Source organism: Neopsephotus bourkii, unplaced genomic scaffold (assembly GCF_033783945.1).
Source record: "Neopsephotus bourkii isolate Nb327-2 ecotype Australia unplaced genomic scaffold, CSIRO-AGI_Nbou_v1 NB_1139, whole genome shotgun sequence".
Taxonomy (NCBI): Eukaryota; Metazoa; Chordata; class Aves; order Psittaciformes; family Psittacidae; genus Neopsephotus; species Neopsephotus bourkii.
Genome location: NW_026901625.1, coordinates 1,002,241 through 1,022,023, shown reverse-complemented (window position 1 = coordinate 1,022,023; position 19,783 = coordinate 1,002,241). Strand labels below are relative to the sequence as shown.

Sequence of the window (19,783 nt, the reverse complement as noted above, 5' to 3'; positions counted from 1 at the left end):
CGCGCCCCGGCCTTGCCCTGGCGCCGGGAGTGGGGCGCAAAGAGCAAAGCGAGAGGAGGTGCGAGGGGGGAGGAACCTCCCCGCCCCGGGGGCGCAGCCCGGGGGCAGCCGAGCGCGCTCGCAGCATCCGCGGGAGGAGGAAGCGCTGCTGCTTCCTGCTCCGGGGAGAGCGGGGCTCGGGTGCAGCAGAGCCGGGGCTGGAGCGGGATCTGCACCTTGGGCACCCAAACGGGGCTCCCCCGGCGCTGGGCTCAGCGCTCAGCCCCGCACAGACCCCGCATCGCACCCGGCTCTGCTCCTGCTGAGCCAGGGCCGCGTGGTTCAGCCCCAGCCCTCCCCAGGAGCCGCTGCTGCAGTCGCAGGTCCAGAGGCTTCTGCACCCGGCCCCGGGGCAGCCCCTGAGGCGGTGAAACGGCTCCGGGCACAGGGCAGCAAAGGAGGGAGGAAGCGGGAGCCAAGGGCCCTGCCCCAGCCGCAAACCCACCCCCAGGCGCCAGGACAAGGATGAGGTCCGGCCCTGGCGCCTGCAAACGCTTCCCGAGGGTTCCAGAGGCGAGCAAAGGTGGATCTGGGACATTCCCGAGCCATAGCACCAGCACCGCTCTCACCGGGAGCCCCGCGGCAGCGGGATGCAGGATGCGGGTTGCGAGGTGGGATGCAGGATGTAGGGCAGGATGCGGGATGTAGAGCAGGATGCAGGGTGCTCTGAGGCGCCCACCCCTCGTCGTGCCCAGCCTCAGGACCTGCAGCCGGGGGTTGTGTCGGGCTGGGGTCGATGTGCGTCTGGAGGCCCTGTCCTCACAAGGTGAAGCCTGCAGAGGTCCAGGAACATCAATGAAGCATCGCTTTGACTGAAGCCATCCTGCTGCAGTTCTGCTGACAGGAAGAGGAAGGAACATGGTGACTTCCTCAAGTCATTTCCAGCCCTGTTTGCTGCTCCTGTGCCCTAGCACAGGAGCACTGATCTCCCCACAGCAGTGCAGTGCGGGTGCAGGCTGGGGATGGAGGGGGGATGTGGTGCCCGGGCTGCTGCGCCACATCCCTCACTCACCATAAGGCATAAAGATCCTCGATTTGAGATGCTGAAGAGCTCGTTTCACCCCTCAGGTGCCATCGACACCACAGATAGGAGCAGTTAACACAAGGAAAGAGGAAAGTGAAACCTCTGGGGTGGAAATTCCAGCTACCAACTCAGCTCTACAGTGAAAGGAAACCGAAACCAAGGGGGTTTTAAAGGCAGAAACCCCAGATTTGGGTGTTTTCTGAGACTTCTGACCTGCTTCAGCTTGGGACAGGGTTGGGGCTGGTGAGGGGGAAAGCAGGCGGGAAGGAAATGATTAAAATAGCCGATAACACCCCAAAAAGGTTGCTCTTGGGCTGTGCTGTGAATCCTTCACACAGCTCCTGAAAGGGAGGGCAAGGTGCATTGATGCTGGGAGCCCTCGGACATCCCAGACCCCCCCAGCACTCCCAATGGGTGCAGAGTCCCGCACCTTAGCACCGGGCGGTGCCCACGGGGGATGAACCCCACAGGGGATGCGAGTGCCCGGGGGGCAAAACCACGGCCCCGGCCCCAAGCTCGTGATGAAAGCGATTGTTCCAGCTGGGGGCAGCAAAGCCTGAGGAATAAAGAGCATCAGCGGCCCTGCCTGCACCAGCCGCGGCTGCCCCATCCCTGGCAGTGCTCAAGGCCAGGTTGGACACAGGGGCTTGGAGCAAGCTGCTCCAGTGGAAGGGGTCCCTGCCCATGGCAGGGGTTGGAGCTGGAGGAGCTTTGGGCTCCCTTCAACCCAAACCAGGCTGGGATGATGCTCACCAGTGCCGGTTACCATTCAAATAACCCTGAGGATTCCCCAAGCTCCTGCAGACCATCCTCCTCCTCCGTCTCCTTCCACCTGCAGCCTCCCCAGCTCTCACTCACACTCATCACGTACCAGCATCCACAGGTCAGGATTTCCACCATACCCAAAACATTTATTTCTCCAAAACTATTGCTAATGACAATGGATACATTGCGTTGCCCCAGGATGGATTCAACATTTCCAACACGTTTACTCCTAATACTGTACAATACTGTACCAAAAGGAAAACAAAAAAAGGGATGTACCTCCATATTGTACAGAGTTCTATATACAAAGTACAACTTTACACAGTTTAATATATACACCGTATATATATTGGTGTAGAAGACATGAAACAATGGAAACTGTTTTAGCAAGAACATTCCATCCCACCATTAGACAACTGCTAATAAAGCCCCAAACCCAATGAGCCCGCACTGCTGGACCCAGGGCTCAGACCAACAGAGAAAACACACACTTCTCCACTTTGCCACCCCAATTCCCTACGTTACAGCAGACCCAGGAACCCCCACGCTCCTGTGGAACACAGCAGAGGTGGCTTTCAAGAACTGCCCTCATCTGGCTACATGGAGCTGGGCTGGAGGAACCTGCTGCTCCCGAGTATTGCTCCAGCAGTTTGGCACCCGCACGAGTCCATCCCATTGGACTTCAGTCATTCCAAGGCCAGGACTGGAGAGGAAAGGCTGGTGAAACCCCTGTCACCAGTAAGGTTCCTCTAGTGCCTTGTAAAGGAAGGGTCCATCTCTTGCTCCCATTGCAAACTGCTGAATATTACCCTGTATGAAGCTTGGTGTATCAAGTATTAGATAGTAGGGAGCTGCCCCCTCTCCGCCTTCACCTCTTTTTGGCCTGTGGTTGAACACCACCACTCTCGTCTCAACCTACGTTATAGGAAGCACAAAATAGAACAGGAAGAAAACACAGACTAAAAAAAGAAACCTTGTGTTTTCCAGGTCTTGAACTGCAGTTTTGGCATCTCCAGATCCACCAAAATCAGGCTCCTAAAAGCAGTCCTGGAAAACAATTCATGTGCCTGCTGGTGGGCGCAAGGCAGTGGGTCAAGTAGTTTGATTTCAAGTACCAGGTTGTCGCACACAGACAGAGACAAGCAGAAAGCTGATCCAAAGAGAGGATTCTCTTCCAAAGTGGTATGTTCAGCTCAAACCCCAAAGCTCAGTCTAGAGCCCCAGTGAGCACTTGGCCTTTTTCCAGACCTGGAGGCTGGAAGATTCCACAGGGAGCAATATTCATCCCAGAGAGAACATCGCTGCCTCCCATGAAGAGCTCCAGTGCTACCGGTCTGCCAGGGAGACAGCTTCATGTCTATAACCACACTGGTGAGCTGTTTGCCAAGGCCAAGTGATGAATGGGAAACCTGGATCTCCAAATACATCAAGCCCCAAGCTGCTAAACCCGTTTTCTGTTCTGTTCATGCTCCTTAGTGATGGAAGTCCCCGAATGCTGCACTTTTCCTTTGACTCTTCCTTTTAAAGCAGTTTTTCTACCTTGCAGCTCACTCACAGACCCATGAGTAAATGCAGTCAGGGCTTGCCCCTGCCCACTGTAGCAGCCCCACATCCCCAAGGGACAACAGGCAGATTGGGGCCCAACACTTCAATGCCTTCCCAAGTTGAACAAATTGTCTCAAGGGATGTTTTCCATCATTACCATTGCCTTCCTACTGAGCTACACCCTCCTGAGAGCATCATCTCCTTTACCTCTTCCCTCAGTATGGATTTCCTCAGGTGACAGAGCACCCACACCCAGGCACACCTGCGGAAAGGAGCTGAAGTGCTCACCAGAGACATTTATTTCTATTGAAGAACATCTCTTGAATGAATTTGAGGGTTTGACACACAGAAGAAGAGAAATAAGGCAGCAAACTCCATCTGCAACGACCTCTTTTTGTCTTGTAATATTGCTAGAGCTCTTCCAAGCACGGAGGCAAACGGTGAGGTGGGAACCATGACAGATGGAATTCCTTGCCCTGCTCTGAAGGGTTTTGATTCGGTAAATAAATGAGAACTCGGTTATCTTAACCTACTTTTGTGCAAGAACAATCTTGCCTTAACAATTAAATCAACAAAGAAATCAACATAAAACTCCCCAAACCCAACACATGAGGTATTCATCACAGGAAACCCAAAGACTCTTCTGGAACAGGTATCAAAATACATACATATACAAGGATTTTCTGCTGCTGTCACAATGCACCCTAATGATTTCATCATTTTCGTTGCAACGAGATAGCCAGTACAGAGAAAAGTGAGAGCTGCTCATGTCCCACTGCTTTGACACGGATAACAACCTTACAACTGCTAAACCACGAGCCTTTGGATTACCTTGGAGAGGCAGGAATTCAGCCACCGCTGAAGCACGCTGCTCAATTCCCAACTCGGGAGAGAAAACATGAAAGGTTCGAGCTTCAGAAACCATGAAGATTGATCACCTAAAATGGCATTTTATTTTAAAAGCGGTGCTTTGGATTATTTCAATCCAGCATCTGTTGAACAAGAACCCTTTGTTCGTAGAAAGCACTATCAAACAGACAGACATTATTCCAGTTATCAAACACTTCTTGCCTTGATATTTGACACAAACATTACACAAAAGTCATGAAAGAGAATCTCCATGGAAGAGCTGAGATTTCTTCTGAGTATGAAGGTATGAAGGAACAGTGGTACCTCCCCAGGCAAACCACCGTGTCGTGCTTGTCCACCCTGTGTTGGTCTCTTCAATGAGACGCCCACTGGCTTCGCAAGGAGTGGTGCTGACGCTTCCAGTTTCTCCTTCCCACCTCTCCTGCAGCAACTGGTTGTAAACCACTTGTGGCAACTTCTCCCAGCCTTGGATGTTCACAGGGTGAAGCAGGCAAGCTCAAAAGCCCCTTTTTATGTCTTTTCTCCTCCCATGTGTGTGCGTGTGTGAGTTTCCTGCTGGTTGGCCAGACCCGGAGCCCGTGGCAGAGGAAGGATGAGTTCAGCCTGCTGTATTGCTTGCTGTCAAGTGGAAGTGTCAATCACAGTGCACACCAGAATTCCAGTTGAGTTGCTCAAGAGACAGGTTATCCTGCTAAGCACATTCCCCTTGACAGTAGGATTGTCCCCAAGCTGTGGATGCTAGAGATAAGCACAGTAATTCAGATACAGACAGTTGCTGTTACAGTAACCTGAAGTCTTATTTTTTGTGTTAAATCTCAATTTCCATTCATACTTCAGACCTCAAAGGTAGAAAAGAGCATCTCCTCCAAATGTGCTGTGCGTGGCTGGACACTTAAGTCTTAGAAACACGACTGCTAGGCATAAAAGTCTAAAGAAAATAAGGCATTACAAATGAGTCGAAGTAAATGTACAGAGAGCCTGCTCTTGACACAGATTAACTTTGGTCATTCATGACCAAGAGGAAAACAAACCCAAACCCTCCCTACTTAAAAGGAAATGCCAGAAAGTTCTGCCTGAGCAAAAAATTACAAGTTTAATCCTAGTTTTCCCCAAAAGAACAAGTGATTCCTTGGTGGCAAAAGTCCATCAGAACCTGAGAGCAAAGGTCGCTGGTCACACTGCTGGGGAGCTTCCCCTGCAGGAGGAACGGGGCATGGTCCAGTGACAGCCACACACGTACCGTGGTGCTTCCCAAGGGGAATGGCTGCTACAGATAGCTAAGGAGGAATAGTGTTCTCATGGAAATCTTCCTGCTGTTCCCCAACTGTAGGGCGCAGAGAATGGTGGTGTTTTTAGAAGCCATCCTCAACATGGATATGTAACTTCTGTAGGGGGGGGTGCGTGTGGGGATGGACAGGGACACAATAACCCCCTGCCCATTTCTCAGAGTCCCAGCCTAAATGAAGCAGAAGAGCACATTTCAGAAATGCAAGTTCTGTTTCTTCTTTCTGAATTCCCAAGTGCTAATGAAAACACCACTGCAGTCACAGGGAAGCCAAGGGTGAGAAACCCACAGATTTCAAAGCAAAATGGGAGAGAAAAATGACTTTTCTTCTCTTGTCCTTGCCTGAATTTCTGTGATGAAAACAGGAGATGCGCAGGGTTTCATTTAAATCCCAGAAGAGCTTGGGAAGGAGGTGAACTGAGGGTCAGCCAGAGTCTCCTCTCCTGCAGCACTGTGGGATCTTCACCATTGTAAGTGGCACATGCCTTTTATTTTGCTTCATTAAATAAATGTCAGCATTATGGAAGATTCTCAGTAGAGTACAAAAGAGTTCATGCAGCCTGCTAGAGGCTGAAGCATTTGCTGCCTGCCATATAAATACAAGTCCTAAGCACTCATTCCCATGTCTTAGTCCTATGGAGGGCATGCCAGCCTAGCAACGAGCACGTAGGGAAGCCACTCAGAAGCTGCATGCTGCCCCATCACTGTCCCCAGCAGCATCTCCTACACTGCTCTATGAGAGCAGAGATCCCTTAAGCAGTTCACAGTGGTCACAACTACCGACCAAAGCATTTGCAACCAGGGAGAGGGAGAAGGTAACAAAGCTCGAGAACTTCTGGGTTGAAGTTTTTACAGTGCTTGGAACAGGGATTTTGGTAAGGATCCATCCTGACGTATGATCAAAACAAGAATGTGTGCGTTAGGAAATGAACTCCCATCAGAGTACACTTAGTTTCCAAAAGTTAACTTGTTTGTACATTCAGTCTCCCGAGACCACACACCACACCGTAGCCTACGGGCTGAAAATTACACTCAGAAACAGTAGAGCTGGGTTTAAATATGGGAGAGCAAAGGGGGGGGGAAACAGCTACACTGTCCATAAGCAACAACTGGGTTCTTTCTTCTGCTCCTAAACCTTAGGAACATGTTAGTTTGTATTTGCACAGACACAGATTACGCAGAACTCCACAAAACCTAAGAGTGCTCCAGAGTGAACTATTCTTCATGGCAAGCATCAACTAAAGTATGAGGCAGGATGGCCAAGAGCCCTGGCCCTGGGGGAGCAAACAAAGAAAACCCGAGGATGGGATGGATGTTGAGAGAGACCCTAAACCATCGTGGCACCAGCGGGCGACGTAATCATAGTAAGGATGCACAAGAAAGGGGCATGTCCAAGCTCCACGTAACCAGTGGCACCAAAACATGCAGTAGACTAAAATCTATCCTATTGCTTCCTGTGATAAATGAAACACAGAATACAGAAGTCACTACACCAGTATTCAAAACAGGACGCCACTGAGTATTCCTTTCAGTGGCCAAACACTTGAACAAGGCATCAACTAGAAACCAAGATCCAACTCATCACTTTGTGTGTGTCTTTTTTCCTCCTCAGCTTCACAGTGACCCGATCCCGCATTTCCGAAGCGCAGCCTGACGGACATCACTGATGCGGGTACATGGGATGAGGTTGTTACCACTCAGTTCACTCCCAGGAAGCGCTCCCAGCAGGAAGGAGCAGTTCACAACTAACCTTCAGTTCAAAAGCAGGAGTTACATAGGAAGTTTCATGTCCTTTAACAGAGTCTCATTGTCTGAAACGACACAGCTGTACCCACAGAGCAGCAGCGTGGAGCTCCTCAGACAGTGCAGGACTTGTCAGCAGGCTGCTGAGGTGCAGAGGAGGCAACGCCGGGGCTCGTGGCGTTGGTTTTAGGGAATACCGTGGGCTTGGGCCGCGTGGCCGGAGGCTTCACCTGCGTGGCCATCTTCACTGACTTCACGGGCCGGAAGGTGCAGGGGATGTCGCCGGCGGTGCTGGCGCTGCGCTGGAAAGCCGGTTCAGTGTCCTTGAGGATCTGAGTGTGCAGAGGGCTGGAGGGCTCCGAGGTGGGGGCCACCACTGGAGACGTTTTCAAAGGCTCCAGGGTGTCGAGGACAACGTCTGGCGTGTGCTTGACGCTGCTTTGCCTCTCCAGCTCCCGCAGCTCATTGAGAGCAGAGTTCATGGTGGCTTCAATATCCTGCAAACACAAAAGAGGAACCGAGTGAGGACCAGAACCCAGACCCATGAATACAGAGATACAAGGCAGTCTTTGAGAGCAACGTGTTTGTTTTCAGCCTGTAAACACCAACACCCCAACCAACTGGCAGAGCAAGGACCTTTAGGTGTCAAAGGGAAACCCACGCCAAACTACATAGCAGTACATACTGAAGCCAATAAGCAGTCATATTTTCCATATCAGGGAGTAAAGTCATTGCTAGCACTGTCTCAATGCTAATCTGGTCCTTTACTGGTCCTGGTGCTGCTTGGACTTCAAGGACAATCCCAAAACACGGCAATGAACAGAAATCCATGGGATTCAAAGTATGAGGACCCGTTCTTGTACTTTATTTGGCACATAAGATTCAGGAGAGTAAGTTCTTGAAGAAAAGCTTGATGATTTGACACTGACTGATGGAGCACACACCAACTGCTGCAATCCCGGTGTGCTCCTGCTGGTTGTCCTGCTGTCCAAGTTGTCCAAACCCAGGTCAGAAGGGCTCAGTGGTGGCCTTGGCAGTGCTGGTACAGGTTGGTCTTGATCTTAAAGTCTTTTCCAACCTGGCTGATTCTATCAAACTGCTGTTGGCACTTGCTCCTCTCATAAGGTATTACAGTTACTAACAAATACAAGGAGAACTTAAGGAGATAAACTTGATAAGGAGATGTCCCTGATAAGAACAACTTAAGGAGACAGGCTTGAGGCCTGGCTGTAGCAGGAGCGATGCATTGGCTCCAGCCTGCGCGCTGAGCCCACCAGAGCTCCGCATCCACCGGAGAGCAGAGGAGCTCAGCCTGGCTCTGACTCACGCTTTGGCTGCAGCTTTGGAGCTTCCTCAGAGGTTTCTCAGGGGGTGGGGAAGGTAAATCAGGGAAGGAATGGCGGAGGAAGCCGGAGTCAGTAACCCGACACCCCGAGTCTATCTTGAGGCCAGGCACATTTTACTGATGAAGTTAGGGAAAATATGTAAAATGCACAATGATGATGAGTTGGTGTTTGAATACAGAGTACAGGGCAAAGAGAAACACTCGCTCAACAGTGCTTCCCCCTCCTATCTTCCCCCCTCTTTTATTCTCTTCTCCCCACTCCTTTTCTCTCTTTCCCCCCCTCCTCTTTCCTTTTTCTCCCCAGACTCTTCTCTAACAAGAACAATGGAGTTCAGGTTCTGGCAGGAAGAGGAGACCAAACCATTTCAGTTAGAGCATGATTGAAAAAACAAAGAAATTGATTTGTGTCAACCAAAGCCTTGGAAGGATAAAGAAAGATGAAAACAAGCACCTTATACTATAATTCTACTGTAACAAACGGGCTAAAGATACTAACCCAGCAAAACACAACCTCCCATCAGAATACGGAGCAGGTTTTTATGTGGATCTTATTCGTTACTTGGCGTTGCTGTTTTGTCAATAAGAATTAAGTTTAATTTTCACATCTCTTCCCCCAGCTCCTTAGAAACCTCCTGACTCCTGAACCAGGCAAAGTTGGGTCTCCCAGGGCTTTGTAATCTGAGAGCCAAACATTCCTTGGCTTTAGATAGATCCATCGCATACTGAAAACAGTTGGTACAGGCAACATGTGTGTGCAGGCACATGTAACAGCTTGGAGAGGGAGAAAAGGAAGATCCTTCATGGAAGAAGGAAATCTGCACTGTTTGCATCATTCACCCCGTCAGTAGCTGTCGCTTGCTCAAATCAAAGCCTGACTTTCAACTGTTGAAAAGCCTGGAGCCTGGCTCCAGCCCTCGCAGCATCTCTGTGGCCTCCTCTGCACTTGCTCCAACAGCTCCACATCCCTCTTGAGGCCCCAGAGCTGGACACAGAGCTGACCTTCCTTGTTACCTGGTGAGGGTATGGAGCCAGTCCCGGAGGCAGAGCTCTGCTAAGCCTGAGCACAGCTGCACAAGCATCAGTAGCCTGCCCTCGTTTCAAGGCACTTGTCTGAAGAAATAACTAATGAAAACTAGCAGTATCATGTTCAAAGCTGGTTTCCAATCATGCAGTGAACCCTGTAAGCATATAAAGATGCCCTGTACAACTCAGCAGCCTGCTTTTATTTTGACTGTACTACTCCACACGCTTGCAGTGCCTAACCACAGGCAAGTTTGCACAACTGACAGGAGACTGTTAAAATGACACTAACTACTTTACTTTTCTCACGTCCTGAAATCAGGATAGGTTCATTTTTTGCTGACAGCTTTGAAATACATGTAACTTTCTGAACTGGACATTTTTATTGTTGAAACTGAATTCTGAAGCATGAACAGCACCAAGTTTTTTATGGAGGAAGGACCTCAGTGTTTATCTTCACTCATGAAAGCAGTCTCAGTGACTTACAGAAAGCGAGCTTGAAAGACTAGACTCAAGCTGTGCGGTAAGTTAATACTGCATCGAGAGAAGGGAAGGGAGAAGAGATTATATCAGACTCGCATTAAAACGTCTCATTGTGTCCAACATCCTTCAAGTTTCCAAAAGAAATCTAAGGCAAAGCACTCCCGTTTACCTGTGCAATAACTTCAGGGTCCATGGGCCGATGGTTGTTGAAGCTCTTGGACCTCCCTGCTGTCACAGTTTTCCGGATCTGGGGGCTGTCTATCCTGTTCTTCAGAGACGAGTGTCGGCTGATAGAATTGAGGCTGCCATGGCCACTGATGGAGCATTTATCTGGAACCTCCTTGGGAAGACTTTGGCTCATAATGGGCTGAGATGAGGGTCTGGAACCGGCTATGGCTCCTGGGGAGGCTGGTTCTGCCATTGAGCTACCTAGTCCATGGCTGTCACTTTGACGGAAGGCTCTTCTGATGCTGCCTGACTCTGGTTTCTTTCTTTGCCTTCAGTCACAAAAGCAAAACAAATCAATACAAGCAGGTACACGTAATGGGCTGTCATTTGAAGATATCCCCCCAAAACAACACAGAGGACAATGGGAAGAGACATGAAGATGCCCAGATTACAAATACACCCGGGATTTTAGGAGTCTTTGTGGAAACAGTAAAGTCAGTCCAGTTTAACACTTCTAACAACAAGACTGAGTTTCTGGCAGCTGTGCACATTCAACAAAAACGGAGAACTCGGATGGGATTAACTTGGTCAAGAGGAAAAGGATTTATATTTGAACAAAAAAAACCCTCTGTGCCATCGACAGGTTTTGATGATGTGTTTTTATTACATTAGAAGAGCAGAGCTACAATTTTTGACTGGAGGACACAGTATAAGTCTACTAAGCTCCTGGCCCAAGGCATCAAGTTGTTATGTTCAGAGACTGATAAGCAAAGAACCCCTTAGTCTGAGGTTAATGACAATTTCCAGTATTTGCTGGTGGTAAGAGATGTTTCTTTTTCATTGCTTTAGCAGCATCACAAGGCATTATCTGTGTAGGGCTACAGATATACCAAAACATCATGTCAAATGGATGAGCTGGTCCAAACAATTTAGTTTCTACCCCAGCACCATGCAGTCTGACAGCACGATTCCACTCAAATCACATGAAGGCCAATGCAGCAGAATACTTTATGCCATAGGTCTGAAGCTTGGCATCCATTATACAGGGAAGGATCCATTTATATATAGCACCAGCCCCATGAGTAACTGCAAGAAAGTGTTAACTCCAGTAGGATTTTGGCATCCAAATAATAATTCAGTGGGTGGCACAACTGTCATTGCGAAACCATCTGATTTAATTTTGCTCAAGTCTGTTCACACATAGGTCAGAAGATTCATTCCTAAAGAAAAAACAACAAAATGAGTCTTATGCTACTATTGCTAAATATCAGTTTCCCTAGGAAAGGGAAAAAATACGGGAGTGGACATTACCCAGGCAGCTTAAAGGCACTACATACAACACTACACACAACACTACCAAAACCAGCAGATGCTGAAGCTCCAACACAGGTCTGCTCATTATATACCCATAAACTAAAGACCAGGCTCTGTGTAGGACATGAGCAGGTCCAAACCTTTAAGAAGGATTCATTTCTGTTAACGCCTTCATAGACCACACTCTGTTACACTAACTGAAGGGTAAAAGTATCCACTCCCATCATACTGTAATTTCATGTTAATATCTTCACTGCACAATAGAGATAGGTGGGGTTTTTTACTACTAAGGAAATAATCAGAAAGATATGGGGGATAAGCCTGGTCTAGAATAAATCAATAACAGAACAAGGAATTTAGTCTGTTACTAGCTTAATTACACAGGGGTTTTATTATGCTGAATGCTGGCTAAAGTAACCCATTCTGGTTGAGAAGGCAAAGTTAGCAACAGGGAGGTGTGTTGTTGCACTGCAAGCATATGGTTAGTAACCTAAGGTGAGAAGTGCTGGAGAAACAAGGAATGTTACAGGCAATGCCAGATGGTGGGCTGAGGCTATGTCATTCAGCACGGAATGTGACACTAGCTTCTGAAGGAATTGCCGCCCACCCCATAAACTAAAGCATGTTAACTGTAAATGAGACAGAACAAATCACAGGACAGGATAACGAATGGCAACACATGAGTACCAAGAAACTCATTCCGCTATTCCCCTCCCTTGCTCTGTGTGCTGAGCTTAGAAAATAGGACATATTTGGGCAAGAGGGAACAGATGGCACCTTTGAGAAAGGGAGGAGAAGCCAGTGGGATTTTAAATGAGCATTGGCCACGCTGATGACACAGAAAGAAGGGACAGCAAAATGCGATCAAGTTAGAAGAGGAGGAAGCAGATTAATATGGTGGCAGTGCTCATTAGTCAACCTTTGCCAGGGAAGGAAGCATTTTCCTGGACCCATCACCAAGATGTGTACAGTTAAAGTATAATAATGCAAGGCTGTTCTTACTTGTTGATGTTTGCAAGGTAAATATCTGCGACGTGACCCCCACTTGGGCAACTGGCACCAGCTCGAGCCGTCACTTTCTCTTCCGGTGGCTCAGAGTTTATTTCTATCTCAGACTTCGGACTGGATCTTTCAGAGGCAGCATCCTCACTAGGAAGGAGGAGGGAAGGAAATCACAACCCAAACAGGACCAACAGCGACTTTCAATCACAGCACCGCGTATTTCTGCGAGCACACATACAAGACAACAGCACTGTGCTAGCATCTTTCTCTTAAGAGTTATTACTTGTCTTTCAAATGAGAGAGCCTGATTTCTGATGGGCTTTCAAGGGTAACATACGTGTCTTGAACGACGATATACTGATGAGGAATAAGGCCGTCAATTCCATTGTGGCGTCCCTCCCACCAGTCATCTGAGGCCCGCTGATAGAGTAAGAGAGAAGCTCCTTTCTTAAAGGACAGCTCTCGTGCAGTCCTGCCAATGTAGTCGAACTTCGCTATCGCTTCTATGGGCTCACACTCTAGGAGATAGAAGGGAATAAACAATAATTCACTAAACACTCGGGCTCAGGTAAGTATTCAACAGTTTAAACCTACCAGAAAACAGCTTCTGATGAGAGCATGGAGGAGGATAAAATGTTGCTTCTTAAGGCAGCAGAGGGTTGAAGCAGCAAGACTCAGAGGGGAACCCCTATAACAGGAGGATGTTGCTATTTCAGCATTTCCCTAATGTTTATGGGATGGACACATTCCCATTTCCCAAGCCCGAAACCACTTTCAGCAATTCAAATCTACCAGGATGGAAGTGGCAACAGCAAAATTAGTATCCCAATAACATAAACCACCAAAGCTGAGGAGCAACCAGGTACGGTCCAGACAAAAGCCTGCCTGTGGTCTGCTTTCTTCAAGGCAGTTAAAGTAAACCTGGGCAGGCAGGAGCTGTTACTGGCATTTAGGGAGGGAAACATCCTCTCATTCCAAGCTGCTTCAGAAATAAAGCATGCATTCAGAGGGAAGTTTCTGCTGCTTGTGAGGTTCACCTGACCCAGGAGACCGGATTCAGGCTGTGCTATTCATCCACGGAGGTTAAGGAAAACATGCAGTGCCTCCATGGCCGTGGTCTGTGCAGCCTCAGGAGGGCAAGCTGCTCCCCCAGCACCGCCCCATGCCCAGCACCGCTGTGCTGGGAGCTGCTTCCCCTGCTCCGAATCCAACCGCTCCTGGAATCTGAACTACAGCCATGCTGTGTCTGCAAGCAGGCACTAATGTGGGTCCCTGCAGGACCCTGCTGTTATACAGAGGGACAATATGGGCATTCAGATGCTCAGAAAAATCAATATGAAATTCATTTGGAGGCTTAGAAAAATCTGCCATTGGTTCACCCTAATTATACTCTAAGGCAGCTCCTGATTCTAGGCAGGAATCAGGGGAATGGAGATGAGCTCAAGCACACAGCCCCAGCAGACTTCAGCCTCTAATTACTTTAAAGGAGCTTTAACACAGCTGAGGAGTCCATGGAGATTGGGTTCTTCCCTGGAGAAAGAGATCTGTGGCTGCTCTTCCCGGACAAGGAGAAGAAGCCATTTCATACTGAGACCTCCTCTGCATCATGGAAGCTTCTGCAGTGCACGAGCCAGCCAGAAGGCCTGAAAGGCCAAACATGAGCCACAGCTTTTACAACTGGGAGAGCATACGCTCCAGAAGTACACCTCCAAGGCTGCCCATAGGCAGGCAAGGTAGCAACTGGGCTTGAGGAACTGGTGTAAATCCATCCATTACTAAACCAGGCAGCCAGGATTCAAATCACACATTCAGGTAAGCCTGTGGACAGCCTCACACCAACCCTGTTATCAGCCCTCAGCAACCAGAGGGAGATCTGCAGGGCTGAGAAGAGCCTGGCCCATGGCTGCAGCCTGCAAGAGCTGCCTTGCTCCAGACTCCCCAGAGCACATGGTTATCTGGGCTTGGCCCCTTCGCTCCTCTTGCCTGTTCTGCCTCTGGAGACAGCTGCTTCCTAACACTAAGGAAAAGCTAACACTGGGATGTGGTGTCCCCTCCATTCACGAAGGGGATGGGACCTGGTAAATTCCATCTGTTTCATTAAGAAGTGTTTATTGTTCCAGATGAGCGCAGCACTCAGGTTTCTTATGTTTCCAATTTGCTTTTTAGGGCTTTGGCTTTCATCCAGAGAAGTGATTTTAGCCTCTAATTTCCAGTAGCTTTTTCCTACTACACTTATGCTCAGAGAGAAGAGAGCTGTGTGAATGAAGAGCAATGAGGCTAAGCCAAACCACCACCCCTGCCAGTCTGACAGCCTGCACAGGAAAGCAGCAGCTTAAAATCTTTCCACTCATCCCCATCATTTAACAAACATACGACCGCCTTGTCTTGGAGCATTTCTGACCTCTTCTGCCTGTCTCAAACCAGTGTCCACTCACTGGAGGCTGATGGTGAGGAGCACTGGTGCTCTGCAAAACACAACCTCTCCCCCCACCCCAAAACTGACTCCTTCCTCCGATGAAGGTGGCTGGGAGGACAGATTTACTTTAGGGGGATGAGTGCCAGCCTCACAAAAGAGCTAAAGGAGCAAGTGCTTCACATCTAAACACTGAAAGAGTGAGAAAAACCTACCACCATCCATGCTGGAGTTGTACGCTGCACCTCTAAGAAGCGTGCCTGAGGTGTGCCACTGCACAGCTCCATTAGAAGGATGTGATACTCCTTAGCCAGCCCTTGCTCTGCTCCCTCTAAGAGATAGAGGCCCAGCTCCCTCTTCTGCTTCAGTGCCAAACGCTCCTTCCCAAATGCTTCCTATGGAATATTCCATGTAGGTTGCAGAACTCCATCCAATACGCCTCCAAATGTTACCTTGCTCGGGGCCCCCACGCAGTGCAGCTCCAGAGGCTGCAAAACCCTGGCCTTCTCTCATCTCTAACTGCTCACTTTCTCATCGTTGCAGCCTCTTAGCCACAGAAGTGATCTAAAAATCCCATCAGAGACAACACAAGTGCACACCAGCCTGCAGGCTTTAGTCCTGGGCTTTACAGGGCAGGATGAGTTAGCCTTTCCTTCATTACAGCAATGAAACTGCCCTCCCTATAGGTACAAACTCACAAAGGACATGTTCTCCTGGGTTTTTAAGAAGCTAACACTTTACAGACAGAATATTGTTCAAGTGAACTCATGTTTCATTCCTGTAGGCTCTGTGTTTCCTTCCAACAACCTTGGTGAGGAGTTGCTGTGACAGTGCTTGACCTTGCTGAGGGACAATGGATTTCCAGCATTGCAAAGCACTGCTCAACATCCTTTACTTTGTTACTGCTGTCTGAACACCATGAAGCCAGCGGGAGCACAGGAACACCATGGGAAAGGGTTGTTAGGCAACTGCTGCAGCAAAGAGAGCAAAAAGCAGCACAGCATATGGCAGGGCTGTCAAAAACATTCCTGAAGGCCAGCTCAAAAAGGATGCCACCTAATTCTAAGGGAATGCTCCCTGCTCCCCACCTTCACAAGTGAGGCCATCACAAGTAAAACCACCACAGAACAACTGCAGAGGGCCAAACCACAAGAATAAAACCACCTTATGCCCTGCTTTGGTCAGTATTCCAGGGATCACCATTTCACACCAGTAACGTAACCTTTTCCTCTGCTCTGCACGGGGCTCATGGATATAGAAGTTTCCCATCACAGGAGGCAGCTTTGGAAGCCTCACAGACACTCCAGGACTGAAGCATCACCTTTTCCTTAGGAAATAACCACAGAATCCCAAGCACTGGCACCCCTTTTTACTGCTCATATAACAGAGTCTCACCAAGGAGACCCGCTACCCTAAAACCTGGCTCTCAGTGGAAGACAAACAGGTTTTATTTTGCTTGCTTCCTTAAAGCAGAACCATTGGGGCTCAAAGCCCTCCCAATCCCCTCGCCAAAGCTTCCCAAATGGGAAATGCCTGGCACCACCTGATGGGAGCACTGAAACACATCCAGCCTTTGGCTCTCCAACTCTAGGATCCTTCTAGGGTACAGATGAGCTCCAACAGTCATGCTAAGATGAGATGCCCTTGAAAAGAAGGTATACTTTCAAAATAAGACTGCAAAGATTCCTGTTGATCCTATACTCTTTTACTTCTTGGCATCAAATGCTGCAGGTGACATTTCAAGTGCCTAATCTAATTAAAACTCTGATTTGGATTTCATCTTGAACTTAAATTGCATGGCACTGTCTTCTCTGCCTCCCCCACAGCAGGTTGCACCAGTTAACCAAGCAGCTAATAGACTCCACATACCATCATCACTGGTGTGGTGCTCAGCCGTAACGTCCTGAACAGAGTCTTCTGTTGAGGCTCTCTCCCCATGGGGGCTTTCACTACAAGAGAAGGGAACAGAGGCGGTGATTTACACTGGTAGAAATTGAGTGTCCTCATTTACAGCAATCAAAGATAACCAGGAATATCTACATCAGAAGTCAAAGAATCATAGGATGGTGTGGGTAGGAGAAGGCCTTAAGATCATCCATGGCAGGGATGTCTCACATCAGACCATGTCGCCCAAGGCTCTGTCCAACCTGGCCTTGAACACTGCCACGGATGGAGCACTCACCACGTCTTTGGGCAACCTGTTCCAGTGCCTCAGCACCAACACCTGGGTTCCTCTGCCACAGACGCTCTGTGGATGCATTTGCATGTACTTAAGTTCGTGTGAGTGAAACCCAGGTTTTCATGTGATCAAGCCAAGTGAACAGCTTCATTATAACCTTGTGCGCTACCAGGAAAGTCCAACTTCAGGTCTTATAACCCAGACCTCTGGAGATGTCGAGAGGTCAGACAGCGTGCTGGGCCTAGCTCCTCTCTGCCACACCAGAATCCCACCCTCAGCTGTACTCTCCACTGTAATCAGCCCATTAGATGACTGATGAGAGAGCTGCCACTTCCTGAGGTAAATGATGTCTCAATTCCGAATGATGTTTCCGGGTCTGAAATACTTCCATTGCCATCTCCCTCCTTCCCTTTTATCACAAACTTAAATTGGCCCATTCATTTCACCAAACACCTCCCACAGCCGGATTAATTGCCTGAAATCTTTAGCCACAGAGCACCTAAACCATCAAGAGTACTCCTTTATGAAGAAAAGCTTTGACAGGATCAATAGACAAGTGGCAACCAAAGGTTATGTTTTGGTAAGAAGCTCCATGAGCAGCTCCCTTAGGACAGGAGCAGAGAGGAAAAGCAAAAAAGTCTTTATGCTACTTAATAAAGTTACAAGAATTTGAAGCCGAATGGAAGTCCCAAGAGGAACACAGCATTGAGGGCTAAAGTTTCACACAGACTGTGAAGTAATGATGCATACAGCCAAAACCCACGTGCTTCCTCCTAGCCATGCCTCCAACACCACTTTCCACCAAAACCACCCTTGTCCTTGCTGCAGACTGAGTGTCTCTGTCACGTGAGCCCTGGGATACACTCACAGAATGGTTTGGGTTGGAAGGGACCTTAAAGCTCACCTACTCCCAACCCCTGCCATGGGGTGAAACCCAGCCACCCAGTGCATCCCACTGCAGCATCTCAGGTTAAACAGGGCTTGGAGCAAGCTGCTCTTGTGGAAGGTGTCCCTGCCTGTGGCAAGGATGAGCTTTAAGGTCCTTTCCAACCCAAACCGTGCTGGGATTCTATGATTCAGCTGGAGTACAAGGATTCTCTCTGCTGCTTGCACACTCCGTGGTGAGAAGCCCTATGGGCAATAACTAACAACTATCTAAATACCAGGGCTATGAGAAGGCTTGAATGGGAACCAGATGCTTCTTCCTGGCTTTAAGCAATCCCCTCTTGCTTGCTTCTACCCTCCTCTGCTTAATAGGTTCTCAGGTCTGGGTGGTCAGGAAAGGCAATGAATGCCTTCAGAAAATCACCGTTACCTTCCAGGACATTTTGCCTCCTGCATGCTCAAGTGAGGTGTCACCCATGCTGAACATGTCACGTTCTGACTCCCTTCACCTTACGGGACAAAACCTCTTGGCAAAGTGAATGTGTTTCCTGAAGGCCACAACGATTCCTCCCTTTCACTTTCCCTATGATTCCTTCACATATAACATCAGTTAAAAACATCAGAGGAAGGGGTAAAATTAACAGCACTTCCAAAAGAGGCTCTGGCAAGTGTTCTGCACGCAGCAGTTAGCCTGGAGGAGCCTCTCCTCACCCGCGTACGTGGAGCAAGCTGATAGTTAAAGCTATCCTGAAGCGAGCTGGGCACACAAGGCTTGCTCTGTCACCAGAGTGCCTGCCTTTCAAACTGCATTTATTTCAGCATAGGAAAATAATCATTTGCATTCCTGGGACCCAGGGGGAGGGAAGGGGAGCCGGGGGGAGAAGCAGGACACAAGTTAACATTCCTCCTTTGCGGAGGGAGAGAGCAGCTTGGCCGGTAGGAAAGCAAACACCTCCTTTCCTTCCCCCACTCCCCAACCTTCCACCCCAGATGACAGGAGCCGCGCTGCCTGAATGGCTTCCAGATGTGCCTCTCAAGCTGCGCACGCGGCCAGGCCCCGGGAGCTTTAAGCTGGATGGAAATGGTGATTTTGCATTCCTGCCTCCTCCATCCCCCACCAGCAGCTCTGCCCTGCACATGAAACCATGGCACCAGCTTTCCAGGTTCAGCCGTGAGTGACCCCTGTGGCTGAAGAGAAGGCGCTCAAGACAAGCAGGGACAAAGGCAAAAGCAGGAGAGAAAACAAAGAAAGAAGGGGAAAAAACCAGAAATAACGGCTTAAAGGAGATTGATTTTGGCAGCTAATAAATAAATATCCACCCATTCATCTCCTCCTCTATCCTACCAGTAATCCTCGGTGTTTCCACCTCTGCTATATACTGGTCCCTCCAGTTCCCTCGGTCCCGGGAAGATGTTCTCATGTTGGATGATGATGGTTTTGATCAATTCATTGACATGAGCTTGGCAAGAGACTTGATCATGACCTTCAGGCACAGACATGAGCGTTGGCCCAAAGCAGATGGCTAAATTGTAGGGATCCATCATGTTCTCTTCACTGAACTGAGATAAACTGCAAAGAAGACAGAAGAGAAGAGGAGGCTTAACAGCAGAAAACATCATCAACATCATCATCATCATCATCTGCTATCATCATCACAGCTGAGCTTGGAAGGTCTGCTTTGTGCTTTCTGCACTTTCATTTC

The 19,783-nt window shown here is 48.8% G+C and overlaps 1 protein-coding gene across 4 annotated transcripts in view; it reads right to left on the bottom strand.

Annotated features, from left to right (window-relative positions):
- Positions 1–6,480: 6,480 nt before the first annotated feature.
- Positions 6,481–19,783, bottom strand: part of SRGAP2 (SLIT-ROBO Rho GTPase activating protein 2) — an 87,701-nt gene continuing 74,398 nt past the window's right edge. For 3 of the 4 annotated variants that reach the window (XM_061362841.1, XM_061362843.1, XM_061362844.1), the window contains 6 exons: positions 19,426–19,650; positions 16,886–16,965; positions 12,941–13,121; positions 12,604–12,750; positions 10,289–10,616; positions 6,481–7,768 (listed from right to left, as the gene is read on the bottom strand). In XM_061362841.1, coding sequence (XP_061218825.1) covers positions 7,385–7,768; positions 10,289–10,616; positions 12,604–12,750; positions 12,941–13,121; positions 16,886–16,965; positions 19,426–19,650 — 1,345 coding nt within the window. In that variant the 3' untranslated portion in view covers positions 6,481–7,384. Of the gene's footprint in view, positions 7,769–10,288; positions 10,617–10,928; positions 11,508–12,603; positions 12,751–12,940; positions 13,122–16,885; positions 16,966–19,425; positions 19,651–19,783 lie in introns of those variants that run through there. The other variant, XM_061362845.1, reaches the window with a different exon arrangement.